At 40.8% G+C, this 15,221-nt stretch overlaps 1 protein-coding gene across 4 annotated transcripts in view; it reads left to right on the top strand.

Annotated features, from left to right (window-relative positions):
* Positions 1-15,221, top strand: part of g2e3 (G2/M-phase specific E3 ubiquitin protein ligase) — a 99,572-nt gene that overhangs the window by 38,908 nt on the left and 45,443 nt on the right. For all 4 annotated transcript variants that reach the window (XM_063050505.1, XM_063050496.1, XM_063050514.1 and 1 more), the window contains 4 exons: positions 9,589-9,690; positions 11,226-11,350; positions 13,039-13,210; positions 14,312-14,418. In XM_063050505.1, coding sequence (XP_062906575.1) covers positions 9,592-9,690; positions 11,226-11,350; positions 13,039-13,210; positions 14,312-14,418 — 503 coding nt within the window. In that variant the 5' untranslated portion in view covers positions 9,589-9,591. The remainder of the gene's footprint in view (positions 1-9,588; positions 9,691-11,225; positions 11,351-13,038; positions 13,211-14,311; positions 14,419-15,221) is intronic.

Below are 15,221 nucleotides of genomic sequence, written 5' to 3'. Positions count from 1 at the left end.
GTGTTGTGGGCCAAAGGCCCTTCTTCAGAACTGAAGGGAAGGGGGAAGATGCCAAAATAAATAGGTGGAGGATGGAAAGGAGGAGGAGGATGGTGGAAGGTCCTTTCCTATTATTCCTTGATTATTTTTATTGGGGTGCCTAGTTTTTTTTCTATTATGAAAAGTGATCCATTCTCCGGTTATTCTTTTGGAACCGGACATTTGGCCCAATATTGAAAGAAGATAATTTTGCATGCCTCATTCACTATTTCTGTGATTAGTCATAGTCATACTTTATTGATCCCGGGGGAAATTGGTTTTCGTTACAATTGCACCATAAATAAATAGTAATAACACCATAAATAGTTAAATAATAATATGTAAATTATGCCAGGAAATAAGTCCAGGACCAGCCTATTGGCTCAGGGTGTCTGACCCTCCAAGGGAGGAGTTGTAAAGTTTGATGGCCACAGGCAGGAATGATTTCCTATGGCGCTCTGTGTTGCATCTCGGTGGAATGAGTCTCTGGCTGAATGTAGTGCTGTGCCCAACCAGTACATTATGTAGTGGATGGGAGACATTGTCCAAGATGGCATGCAACTTGGACAGCATCCTCTTTTCAGACACCACCGTGAGAGAGTCCAGTTCCATCCCCACAACATCACTGGCCTTACGAATGAGTTTGTTGATTCTGTTGGTGTCTGCTGCCCCAGCACACAACAGCAATCATGATCGCACTGGCCACCACAGACTCGTAGAACATCCTCAGCATCGTCTGGCAGATGTTAAAGGACGTCAAGTCTCCTCAGGAAATAGAGACGGCTCTGACCCTTCTTATAGACAGCCTCAATGTTCTTTGACCAGTCCAGTTTATTGTCAATTCGTATCCCCAGGTATTTGTAATCCTCCACCATGTCCACCCTGACCCCCTGGATGGAAACAGTGGTCACCAGTACCTTAGCTCTCCTCAGGTCTACCACCAGCTCCTTAGTCTTTTTCACATTATGCTGCAGATAATTCTGCTCACACCATGTGACAAAGTTTTCTACTGTAGCCCTGTACTCAGCCTCATCTCCCTTGCTGATGCATCCAACTATGGCAGAGTCATCAGAAAACTTCTGAAGATGGCAAGACTCTGTGCAGTAGTTGAAGTCCGAGGTGTAAATGGTGAAGAGAAAGGGAGACAAGACAGTCCCCTGTGGAGCCCCAGTGCTGCTGATCACTCTGTCGGACACACAGTGTTGCAAGCAGGTAATCAAGAATCCATGACACCAGGAAAGCATCCACCTGCATCGCTGTCAGCTTCTCCCCCAGCAGAGCAGGGCGGATGGTGTTGAACGCACTGGAGAAGTCAAAAAACATGACCGTCACAGTGCTCGCTGGCTTGTCCAGGTGGGCACAGACACGGTTCAGCAGGTAGACGATGGCATCCTCAACTCCTAGTTGGGGCTGGTAGGCGAACTGGAGGGGATCTAAGTGTGGCCTGACCATAGGTCGGAGCAGCTCCAGAACAAGTCTCTCCAGAGTCTTCATGATATGGGAGGTCAATGCCACCGGTCTGTAGTCATTGAGGCCGCTGGGGCGCGGCGTCCTCGGCACAGGGACGAGGCAGGACGTCTTCCACAGCACAGGAACCCTCCAGAGCCTCAGGCTGAGGTTGAAGACATGGCGAAGTACTCCACATAGCTGAGGGGCACAGGCTTTGAGCACCCTGGTACTGACACCATCCGGTCCTGCAGCCTTGCTTGGGTTGAGGCGTTTCAGCTGTCTTCTCACGTGTTCTCACTATTAATACAATACTCTGAGTCACGCAGCCCAAAAGCAGCCCTGAGTTTCACCAAGTCTGCATTGAAGATCAGTTCCTTACCTGCACTACTTTTATGCTAATCCCATTTTACTCTAACAGTTCATACACTTGTAGACAATTTTCAGTGGCAATAACCCACCAATCCTCTTTTTTTTTTGTATGTGGGTGTCAACTGGAAGCCTCGGAGGAAACCCACAAGAAAATGAAAAACATGTGCATACTCTGTATACAAACAGCACTGGAGGCTAGGGATGAACCTGGATTGCTGGAGCTTTAACGTGCCTATTCTACTAGCTACTGTGCAGTACCAAACATTTATGTAAATACAATAAAAGCCTTTGAACAGAAATGTTGATTTTATTTCATCAGCCACTCAGATTGTAACTGAATTATCTGGTTTCTTTGATTGTGGATCTTCAGATGAAATGGTATTGTCAAATATATGCAAGTCAATTGCTGTATAATCTGTAGAAACAGTAAGATTTTTAAACATAAGATTTTTTTTAGGGACTTCTGGTGAGGCATGAGGCAAGATGGCAGCACAGCACTGAGCGCTGACATATAACCTTTCTTTTTCAAGTTCTTTAGGGCTCATAGACGGTCTTAATACAAGGTTGAGTTGGAGAAAGGTCTATCTAAAGACATGACTTCAAAAAAAGATCCAAATTCAACCAGGAAACAAGATACTAGCAGACAACACCAAGCTAGCAATTCATCCGAGGAAATAGCTATGCTAATTAAGCAAACAATGGCAACGGAGATGGAATCGCTGCAAAAAACGGTAGCCCACATGCTAAGGAGTCGCTGGAAAAGGCTCTCGACCCCGTACAGAAGCATATGGCAGAGAATGGCAACATTCTCCAGTCGTTAAAGGAGCAAGCGGACATCCATGCTAAAAAAAAATTTAGCACGGTCTTCAACAAAATAGACAATGTTCAGGTTTGTTTACGCAAGAATGAGAAAGTTACTAACTCCTGTCTTGCGGAGGTGACTAAGATATGGAAGAAGCTAAACGACTTGGAGGACAGATCCAGGAGAAACAATGTGCGGCTGGTCAACTTACTGACAGGTGCTGAGGGCAATGATCCAAGAGGTTACCTCCAGAAGATGCTGCCTAATTGGATTCCAGCGCTCAAGAATTCCCACAGCACTCCATTGGAGATCGATAGAGCACATAGGATCTTTTCCAACAACACCTCAAGACCGCAGACCATAGATTTTAGGCTTCTATGGTACACCGACTGGCAGGCTATCCTGGGGGGCACGAGGAAAGCCAAACCTACTCTCCCTGATGGCACCCAGCTGCAGTTCTTAGCCGACTACAGCCCCAGCACGATGCAAGAACGGCAGGGATGCAAGGAGATTCGTGCTAAGCTTCAACAGAAGGGGATCTACCCCTATCCAGCGATTTTGAGAGTAAATATCAAGGGCATGAAGATGTCGTTTAACTCGGCAGAGGAAGCGAAAGAAGCTCTGAAGTCATTGGTGCTGGGAGATAAGGTAGAAGACCCTGGGTAAAGTCCACTCATCCCTCGGGAGGAGATGGAACTGCATTAACAGGCTCGGACCAGCCTGTATGTGCAATCTAACAGGCATGGACAAGTTAACGTCCTGGGTGTGAAGTTTTCTGGTTATTCTTTTATTGGAAAGTCAATCGTTGCACTTTTGTATTCAGTTAATTAAGGGTCCAATTTGTTTCTGAGTATTGCAGGTCAGAGTTTTAAGGTGATATTCAATATACCCAAATGTAATACTTCATCAAGAATGAAGCTGAAAAACAGCAGGTTGTTCTGAATAACTTTAGAACGTTATGTCTCCAGTAGACTTGTTTATGTTCCTGGGCACCAGATAAGACGTCACTGGCGCCATCGCTAAGCGCCAGTCTATTAAAGCTACAGTTTCTTGCAAGATAGCTGTTGGGATCTTGATTGTTTTACACTGTATTTGAGACGGAAATGGTTTTAATTATATAGGTTAAGGAGTTTGTCCAGGTTTCTTTTTTCTTGTCTCTTTGATATGATTGTCTATGAGAACTGCTTTGCCTTTCTAATTTGTTGGTGCTAGAGGGGGGCAGTTAATGTCAATGTTCAGTGTCTGACATTGCTAAGTAACACTCACAGATGTTACAAAGCAAGGAGTGATGGGAGGGGGGTGGGAAGTGGGTAACTCAGGGCTCCACCACCAACTTACAACAACAGATCCAGGGGAAGATGAGCAACACAGATAAATTAGAAAATTTTACTATTGTATCATTTAATGTTAGAGGATTAAACTCTCCCTACAAGGGTTCAAAGGTTTTAGATTTCTTACGCAGAAAGAAAATAGATATCGTGCTGTTACAGAAAATACATCTTACACCTAATGACATTCCCAGGGTTCAAAACCGCTTTTATAAATCCGTACACAACAGGAATTCTGCAGATGCTGGAAATTCAAGCAACACACATAAAAGTTGCTGGTGAACGCAGCAGGGCAGGCAGCATCTCTAGGAGAGGTGCAGTCGACGTTTCAGGCCAAGACCCTTCGTCAGGACTAACTGAAGGAAGAGTGAGTAAGGGATTTGAAAGTGGGAGGGGGAGGGGGAGATCCAAAATGATAGGAGAAGACAGGAGGGGGAGGGATGGAGCCAAGAGCTGGACAGGTGATAGGCAAAAGGGATACGAGAGGATCATGGGACAGGAGGTCCGGGAAGAAAGACAAGGGGGGGGGGACCCAGAGGATGGGCAAGGGGTATATTCAGAGGGACAGAAGGAGAAAAAAGGAGAGTGAGAGAAAGAATGTGTGTATAAAAATAAGTAACAGATGGGGTACGAGGGGGAGGTGGGGCATTAGCGGAAGTTAGAGAAGTCGATGTTCATGCCATCAGGTTGGAGGCTACCTAGATGGAATATAAGGTGTTGTTCCTCCAACCTGAGTGTGGCTTCATCTTTACAGTAGAGGAGGCCGTGGATAGACATGTCAGAATGGGAATGGGATGTGGAATTAAAATGTGTGGCCTTTTATATATTGGCGAGACCCGACACAGACTGGGAGACCGCTTTGCTGAACACCTACGCTCTGTCCGCCAGAGAAAGCAGGATCTCCCAGTGGCCACACATTTTAATTCCACATCCCATTCCCATTCTGATATGTCTATCCACGGCCTCCTCTACTGTAAAGATGAAGCCACACTCAGGTTAGAGGAACAACACCTTATATTCCGTCTGGGTAGCCTCCAACCTGATGGCATGAACATCGACTTCTCTAACTTCCGCTAATGCCCCACCTCCCCCTCGTACCCCATCTGTTACTTATTTTTATACACACATTCTTTCTCTTACTCTCCTTTTTCTCCCTCTGTCCCTCTGCATATACCCCTTGCCCATCCTCTGGGTCCCCCCCTCCCCCTTGTCTTTCTTCCCAGACTCCCTGTCCCATGATCCTCTCGTATCCCTTTTGCCTATCACCTGTCCAGCTCTTGGCTCCATCCCTCCCCCTCCTGTCTTCTCCTATCATTTTGGATCTCCCCCTCCCCCTCCCCCTCCCCCTCCAACTTTCAAATCTCTTACTAGCTCTTCCTTCAGTTAGTCCTGACGAAGGGTCTCGGCCTGAAACGTCGACTGCACCTCTTCCCAGAGATACTGCCTGGCCTGCTGCGTTCACCAGCAACTTTTATGTGTGTTGCTTTATAAACCCGTTGTTGCATCAGCTGATGGTACTCGTACAAAAGGAGTTATGATATTAATGAGACGTAATATTAATGTATGAATTGAAAGGACTGGCGCAGTCAATAAAGGACGTCTAGCTTTTTAAGAGAAAGTTGCATTCATTAGCCTATATGCCCCAACTATATTCGGGGTTGAATTTTTTCCCTCAATTACCTCACAACTACTGAAGTTAAGAGACTACCAACTATATGTTGGTTCGGACACGAATGCTTTGGTAAACATTAATTTCGATAAACCTTGCTCAACTATATCAAGCTCTCAAGAATCTGCTTCCAAAGCACTTAACCTTTCTCTAACGGATTTAAATTTAACTGATGTGTGGAAGGTGAATAATCCATCTGCTAAAGACTATACCTTCTTCTCCATAAGACATTAAAAACTTTCTCTCAGATGGATTACATTCTTATATCCTCCGGTGTGCTGCCTTTAGTGCACTCAATAGAATTTTTGCCCAGACATCTATCTGATCACAACCCAGTCATATCTACTTTTAATTATGCCAAAATTGAAAATGAAGCTACTAGGTGGAGGTTTAACTCCACCCTTCTAAAAAAAAAGACTAATTTCTATCACAACGGAGAACAAAACTGACAGAATTTATAAATTTAAATAAAAATAATGTCTCAGATGTGACAGTGATTTGGGCCTCCATCGAGGGTTTCTTAAGAAATAATGCCATATATTTTAGTTCCCACCTACATAAAAGCCAGCTTCAAAAGATTTCCACCCTAGAAGAAGAATGTAAGGTTTTAACAAAAGAAAACGAGCTCAAAACAAAACGAGCAGAATTAAATGATTTATTGAGAAGCAGGGCAAAATATATGATCCATATAACTAAACATAAGTATTACGCAGAAGGCAGCAAACGGAGCCATCTTTTAGCTCTAACGCTCAAACAACAGGAAGCTAAAAGGTCTATACCAGCGAGTAGATGTCCTGAATGTGGAGTAGTATCTTCAACAGAGGAAATAAACGAGACATTCAAGAATTACTTTAAAGAGCTGTATACAAGTGGTTCAGTTCCTTCTGAGAATGACTTCACAGATTTTTTTAGTGGATTAGACCTCCCTACATTGTCATTAGAGAACACCAAAACTCTAGACTCTCCTATTACACTGGATGAGCTACTTAAAGCAGTCAAAGATACAAATAAGGGCCATACGCCAGGTTTAGATGGCATACCTGTGGAACTTTAGCACTTCGGGATATTCTTGGACCAGTATGGTTAGAAACATTAAATTATGCTTTTGGAAATGGCGCTTTCCATAGAGATCTAAACACAGCCCTGATCACAGTTATACCTAAGCCCAGTAAGGACCCCTTGCAGTGTGCCAATTACCGTCCAATCTCCTTGATAAATGCCAACCTCAAGATATTTCCCAAAGTCTTAGCCAGTAGACTTGAGACAGTAGTTGGGAAAATAATTAGCCCAGATCAAACTGGCTTTATCAGGGGGCGTCTCACATCTGATAATATTCACCGGCTCTTACACATACTGAGTGCAACACATAAAATCCCGCCTGCCTGTGGCCTGCTATTTCTAGATGCTGAAAAAGCGTTCGATTGCCTTGAATGGCCATAGCTTTGGAGAGTTCTAAAAGAATTTAAGTTCGGCGATAAACTTATCAATATGATTCAAACACCGTATGCTAACCTTTCAGCCCGGGTATGTGTGGGAGGAGGTTTCTCAGAATTATTTGACATAGGATGGGACACACGACAAGGGGACCCTTTGTCTCCTTTAACTTTTACTATATCTATTAAACCACTCGCACATTTAATTAGAAACTCTTCTCAGATCTCCCCTATTACAATAGGTACAACATCACATTCGATATCTACATGGATGACACGCTAGTTTATATGGCAAATGTTCAACAAACTCTCCCCTATGTTTTAAAAACACTGGAGCAATTTGGATTTCTTTCAGGATACAAAGTTAATTTGTCAAAATCAGCACTGATGCTGATTAATACGGATAAAAGTAAGGTGTCTCTCCCTCCCCAGATTAAGATTACAAATAAGGTCCTCTACTTGGGTATTAAAGTTAATACTTCTCTATCATCTGTGGCTAAAACAAATTACTGTTTAATTTTGAAAAAAAAAATAGAAGATATTAATAGATGGAGACACCTGCCAGCATCAGTCCCAGCCCGTATATTGGTCATTAAAATGAACATCTTACCCCGCATTAATTTTATCAGCTTAATGATCCCACTTGCACCTCTAGCAGGATATTGGCAAAAACTGGACTCCTTACTACGAATGGTAAGGAATGGTAAGTTTGGAATGATAAATGACCCAATAAAAAATGGTCAGCTCTACAATTCAAAAAGTCAGATGGGGGATTGGCATGTCCAAATTTTAAATTGTATCACTGGGCATTTGTATTAAAAAGTCTTAGCTATTGGATGGAGGAAGATGAAGTTTCATCATGGAAAAATATAGAACAAGAGCTAATAGCGCCAATAAAGTTGAAAGACTTTCTCCTGATAGGTATGTCTACCAAAGAATCTGATTTGTATTACGGTCCAATTTTAACCCATATGCTACAAGTGTTTAGAGCAGCAGAAAAATTCCTAAAACTTAAAAGCGTATGGTGCAAATCATCTCCATTATGGAACTATAATCGTTTTCTCTCTGGGGGGAAACCATTCACTTGGGAGGATAAAGGTATTACTACTCTTCAAGATATTAATGGGGCAAGTACTATCCTTAGCTTTCAAGAACTGATATCTCGATATGATATTGATAAACACTCTCTTTTCTTCTACTTTTGAGTAAGATCAGCTTGTAAAGTCTACAGCGTTCCCTGGGGGTCAGATTTAAAGGTCCATCCCATTTTAAGTTGGATACAGAGTGCTCCAGGACAGGTAGTGTCATTTACCTATGATAAATTAAACTCCCAGAAATATATGCCCACATCAGGAATGAAAGCCTGGGATAGGGACATATCTGAATTGGGACAAGACTTAGACTGGGATGCGATTTGGGATAATGATGCCGGTGCTTCGAAAAACCCAAATCATCGATATATACACTTGAAATTTTGTCATAGACCATATTTAACACCGAGAATTAGACATCAAATGGGACTGGTTCCTGGCCCATATTGCTCATTTTGCCCCCATGGAGCCATTGGCTCTTTTATACATGTTGTATGGGAATGTCCAGGGGTTTTTGGTTTGTGGGGGAAGATTATCAGTACTCTTACAGAACTAACAGGGGTACAATTACCAATGGACCCAACTGTACATCTTCTAAATGATGACTCCCACCTTTCCCTTATGGAAAAAACACGCAAAATCTAGCTGGCAGGCCTGACTGCAGCTAAGAAGATTGTAGTTCAGCGTTGGAAACCTCCCCATGATATTTCAAATACTCACTGGCTTCGGAGCTTTTTGGACATTTCATACCTGGAACTTTCATCAGCAAGAGTAAATGATGCACGACCAAACACAATGTGGACAAATTTGATATCTAACTTAAGAGATGTTTTGTTAAAATAGGAATGCATTGTCTGTGTATGTACTACTATTCAGTTGGTTGGTGGAGGGGAGGGGGGGTGGCTGGGATAAACAGTCAAAGTGTAATTGGCAATTGGTTGTATTGAATGTAATTTGTTGGGTGTTGCAATAAAAAAATTAATAAAATTTTTTTTAGATGGGTAAATGTTTCTGTTCATATTTACATGTTTTGATTTGAATATTCATTTCCTCATGCTAAGTTATTGCTTTAGCACGTGGATTGTCGATGATAGGTAGCATTGTAGGAGTTGGAAGAGATAGCATTGTGGATGATCATCTGATTAAGAATGAAACATGGCTAGTATAAACCCACAGATCAGGATGATGCTGGCAAGCCATTATTGGAGGATGGGTATGGTAAACCATATTTTGGATGAGGGTATTTTGTTGCATAGGATCCCTTATAACTATGATAACTGTGTTTCTGAAGATGTTGTAGTCATCCTTTTAAAAAGGCATTGGGTACCATTGATAGTTCTTTTAATAAGATTTTTGAAAAGTTATAATTTGTATTGAATTTTATCTTGTGGTCTCCAAATCAAAACGATTGTTAAATTTGACTTTGTAGATTATGTCAAGTGGCTTGTATCAACGTGGAGAAGAGAATGAAGGAATTTATGGATTTCTGGCTCATGATATCAAAAAGGAAATTTCTAGAGCTTCAAGAATGGTAAGTATAATGCACAATTTTATTAAACTGGTTTCCACAATGCTCCATTTCAATTGAAATTCCAAAATTGTAGAGGGCAACAGTCAAGGGCAGTAAAAACAGTAGTTATGTTAACAAAATCATGGTATGGCATTTTGGTCATACTGGTTTTTGAGATTTCTAACAGATAGAAACATAGAAGAACACATGGAGTAGGTACAATTTGAATAGCAATCAGCTAAAGTGTGATATAGTAATGAGAGGCCACGCTGCCACTTGCAGTTTGTACAAGGCAGATGGCATAAGCATCATAAGGAAAATTTAGTTAAATAGTGAAGTGTCACCATCAAATGATGATGCAGGGAGTAATTACATTCTGTTTTGAAGTTTTCAGTAAATTAATAGGGTGCTTCCATTCTTGATTATGTAGAATAGGATTTTGGCACCCATTTTATGGTATTTGTGGTTCTGTCCACTTTTAGGTGAAAAATTAATATTAACAGTCTTGGTGTTCCTTTTCTCAATCTTTAACTGATTCAATCCCAAATTCTGCATTACTTTGGGTAAATTTCAGTGTTCTACCAACTGTGAGCTCAGCTTCTGAACTTTTATTTTCTCTGTAACAGTAAGCACCAACCTCTACTTCATGATGTCCTTTATTTCTGCTTCTGCACAGTCTGTATGCATCTGAAACTCTTACCGAAGGTCTTTCAGCTTCATTTGACAATTATAAAACTCTCCTAGATGATTTTCTCCGTTGACCACAACCAGAAACCTCATCTCATTGAGGGCTTTGCTAAAACTTAGTTAATGAAAAGTTACACACATAAAAGTTGCTGGTGAACGCAGCAGGCCAGGCAGCATCTCTAGGAAGAGGTGCAGTCGACGTTTCAGGCCGAGACCCTGGCCTGGCCTGCTGCGTTCACCAGCAACTTTTATGTGTGTTGCTTGAATTTCCAGCATCTGCAGAATTCCTGTTGTTTGCTAATGAAAAGTTGTTCTTTGTCATTCCTCCCTTTTTAATTGATCATTTCTCATCCTTTCAAACATCTCCTTGTGTGGTGACCTCATTGTCTCACTCCCCAAAACTTATTCATCCTACCAGCATCTTTTAATTTTCATCAGCCTCCTGACACTGAAATGTAAATATAAATGTACGTTATTGTTGAATGTAACATTTAATCAGGCTTTCCATGAAGTCCTGGGCTTTACAAAGTTTAATTTAGTAGGATTGAATTTACTTTTCTGCCTATAAAATTAATTAATATAAAATTACAGGATCCAGTGATTGGTAAATTGCAGCAGTTGATTTGTTTGCTTTGACAAATATAATCATGTATTTAAACCACAGGAATTCTGAAATTGTTAGCAGCTATTTATTATTTATAATTTGTGGTTGATTACTTCACCCACTGCCTCTTCCCCCTCCTCCTATGTTGTTCTTCTCAGTCATGAGGTGGGGTCAGCCTATTTGCATTTTATATTTGCTCAGGTTATTGGATTTTATTTCAAAGATATATGGGATCAAATGCTTCATTTCCAATTTATTTTTGTAGAAATGTCGGGTGTGCAAGATGCGTGGGGCATCAATAGGCTGTGCCATTAGAAAATGTCGGAGGAGCTTTCATTTTCCTTGTGGTGTGGAGAATCAATGTATTTTCCAGTTTACAGGACAGTTTCCGTAAGTTTAAACGTTTTCCAAATGAACAGGTACAACTTAATTGCAATCATCTTTTGCAGTTACGCCCGCTTCTCAAACTTATTCCAATCTACTTACTGAAAACCCTACTTATTTTCTGTCGCCTATTTTATCTAGTATTTTTCATGGCACCACGTTTTTTCAAAATTCTTCCTTGACTGCTTTACAAACCTGCTGTCCTTATTCTTTTCAAATGATATCCAGCTCTTTGCTTCTTTGAAAACAGAAGCCCCATCACAACATTTCCTCTTTTGTCTTTTAATTTTTTTTTTGCTTCACAAACTGATGTTCATCTTTTCTACAGATCAATTTGAATTCCAGATTTCAACATTAAAGTAGCCCAAGACACTGTCACAAATATCGTCACGTGTTGTCTTCTTTGAGCAGAAGGTATAAAGGCTTCAAGTCCCATGTCACCAGATTCCAAAGCAGCTCCTTCCCTTCAACCATGTGTGTCTTGAACTAACTGGCAAAACCCTAATTGTTAGTTTAGCAATGCTATGACCACTTTGCACTAAAATTGACCTTTTCTTTGTTCTAATTGTTCTTGTTTCTTAAAAATTGTGTAATTCTATGCAGTGTCATTTTACTGAAAAGCAAATAAATGCAACTTGCTATGTGGACAAGGCTATTAATTTTAAAGTTTTTTGTTTGGGGGAGGGGTGTCTCTTTGAATTACACCAGCATGGCGGCATTTATTGCCTTTTCTTGAGAATGTTTGCTTCAAATAGAACAAGTTTTCCCCTGGGTATCATATTAGTCACCCTTAAAATTGCAACGTGAACTCAAGAACCCTTTCCATGTTTTTTAACTATTCTTGTTCAATTATTTTTTTATATATATATATATAAAATAATTTCAATAATGATTAGTTGGCGAGAAACAATATTAAATAATTTAAAGGAACAATATTGACAAGTGTGATCATGTGAGTTTGGATCACTTGTAGAACTCAATAAAAAGTCAATTTACTGAAATAGCAGTCTTTTTAAAGAGCTAAGATATTTTGACAGGCAGGGGAAAAAACAAAAACAGATTATTCCAGTAAGAAAAGAATGAGTAGAGGATAATTGCACACGAATTATACAGTGTTGATTACCCAGCTTACTTGATTTGCAGCCAGAGACCAGAGTTTGAATTCAGGGCATCTGACAAATTTCAATTCAAATAATTTCAACCTGAAATTAAAAGAAAACTTACTGGAGAAATGACTCGCTCTGAATTAGAATTAGATATTAGAGAATTAGATATGGAGTTCAGAAGACTGCAAAGTGCTCATTCACCAGATGAGGATTTGTTCCTTGAGCTTGAATTGGGCCTTTTAACAGTACAGGAAGCTACAAACATGTCAGGGTAAGAGAGAGATGGAAAATTAAACTGGCAAATAACAGGGAGATGAAAGTCATTCTAGTGGACTCAATGCAGATGTTCTATCAGTGGTTATCAAATTTTTCTCCAGGATAGAGATACCACATTATTAACTCTGAATGTAGTGCACTAAAATACAAACAAGGCAAGTTGCTTTATTTGGTAGGATTGGTGGGTCCCCAAGTGGTGGAAGAGATGATGTAAAAGGAAAGTTTTTACTTCTCCTGTGCTTGTGTGGGAAAATCCTTTATGCAAACCTTGTAAATTGAATTAATAGTGTTCCTGTTCCTTTAACCTTCCAGGTCTTACTGTTGGGAACATAAACCTGTTCAAAAGATACCATGTGCATCCATATGGTCAGGCGGTTCTAATACATGTGCTGTCTGTTTAGAGTCCATTGACCCTCTTCCTTCCTATGATGTCTTAAAGAGTCCTTGCTGTAAAAATACATGGTTTCACAGGCAATGTTTGCAGGTGAGTGAAAGTTAAAAAGAAAATCGTGATCTGTTCTTGGTATTATTTTCAAAATACTGCTGATTCTGGAAATTGGAAGAAAAACAGGAAATTGAGGAAGGTACTTTGCAGGTTAGCAATACATGTGGAGGCAAAAATGGAGAGACTATTTTGGGTTGATAGCCTTTGATCAGAACCAGGATAAAGTTTAAAAATGATGGAGGGTAACACTCCTTTGGGAATGTTAAGAGTGAAAAACATCTCACCGGTATTGGAGAAGATGATCTATTGAATTGGAAGCATGTAAGGTGGAGGAAGAGGCTTGAAGGGATCCTGTTTTTGTTCTGGGAGGGGAAGGGGAGTACAGAAAGTAGTGAGAGCTAGGAAATTAAGCATGATTGAGAGCCCTGCTGATTATTGTGGAGGGGAAACTATAGTGTAGGACAAAAGAATTTATCTCATAAGTACTGTTGTGGATGAAATTGTCATCAGAGAGGATATGTTGGAGTGGCAGAAACTGGAAAATGAAGCAGAGTCCTTGCATGAGCGAGCGCAGAAGGGGATGTGTTCAAAATAGTTATTGTGGTCTACAAATTTGTAATGGATATTGGCTGTTAATCTGTCCTAAAATGAAGTCAAGTTGAGAATAGTTCAATTGTTTTTCTCAGTACGTCAAATATATCATTCAGTACTGAAGGCATTTTCATTGAGTCTTGTGCATTATTGCAACCTGGTTGTTTCTGACTCCTTTTCAAACCAATATCCTTTGTTGCTTTTTTACATCTTTATGCTTTTCCATTCCCCAACTTGCTTTTTGCTTTCCAATATTTGTACCTCGTTAATATGGACCAAAGCCTTTTACCAACGTGTATCCTTTCCCACTGCAACATTCTTCTGACTTGCGATGAATTTTCACTCGTGTTGCAGTATGCCCCACCAAGGTATACTTAATTTACCTATTATTCTTAATTAGTTTACCTATTATTCTCCTCTATCACATGGTATACTAAGCTACCAGCCTTGTCACGTTCCCTTAAAGTTATAATTGCGACCTGAAAAAGTGCTGTCTTTACCTGTAATTTTTATTATTTGTTGCTGAATGTAATTGTTTTTTTTTGGTAGCATCAGGCACTGAGTGCTGGAGTGTTCTTCTTCAAGTGCACCATCTGCAGTAATAAGGAAGACTTCCAAAAGGAGATGTTGCGATTGGGGATCCATGTACCAGAAAGGTATGTTTGCATTTATCAGTTAAAGTTTTTGTTGTGCTTATTAATTATTAGGGATAATTCTCTATCAATGATAATTGATGCTTATGTTAGAATGCTGTTCTTGGACTAAGTTCAGCATTCAACATCATAATTTCCCCCTAGGCTCGACAAGAAGCTCAGAGACCTTGGCCTATACCCCACCTTGTTGGATTGCCAATGGGTGGTAAAGATGGGCACCCTCACCTCTACCCCTCTGATCCTCAACACAGGAGCCCTGCAGGGCTATTTCCTGAGCCCCTTCCTCTACTCCCTATACACCCGTGACTGTGTTGCCAAACACAGCTCCAATCTGCTGATCAACTTTGCAGATGACATGACATTGATGGGCTTTATTTCCAACAATGATAAGACAGCCTACTGAGAAGAAGTCAACGTCCTGACAGTGGTGCCAAGAAAACAACCTCTCCCTCAATGTCGAAAAACGAAGGAGTTGATCATGGAATACAGGAGGAACAGAGACAGACTAGCTCCGATTGACATCAGTGGGACTGTAGTTGAGGGGATGAGTAGTTTCAGGTTCCTCAGTATACAGATCACCAAGGATCTCACCTGGACTGTACATACCAGCTGTGTGGTGAAAAAAGCACAACAGTGCCTCTTTCACCTCAGACAGCTGATAAAGTTCGACATGGGTACCCATATTCTCAGGACTTCCTACAGAGGCACCATCGAGAGCATCCTGACTGGCTGTGTCACTTTCTGGTACCAGAACTGTACTACTCTCAATCACTGGGCACTGCAGAGAATGGATGTGAACTTTCCTC

This window comes from Mobula hypostoma, chromosome 1 (genome assembly GCF_963921235.1).
Source record: "Mobula hypostoma chromosome 1, sMobHyp1.1, whole genome shotgun sequence".
Taxonomy (NCBI): domain Eukaryota; kingdom Metazoa; phylum Chordata; class Chondrichthyes; order Myliobatiformes; family Myliobatidae; genus Mobula; species Mobula hypostoma.
Note: the sequence above shows the minus strand (reverse complement) of the source record. Positions and strands in the feature narration are given on the sequence as shown.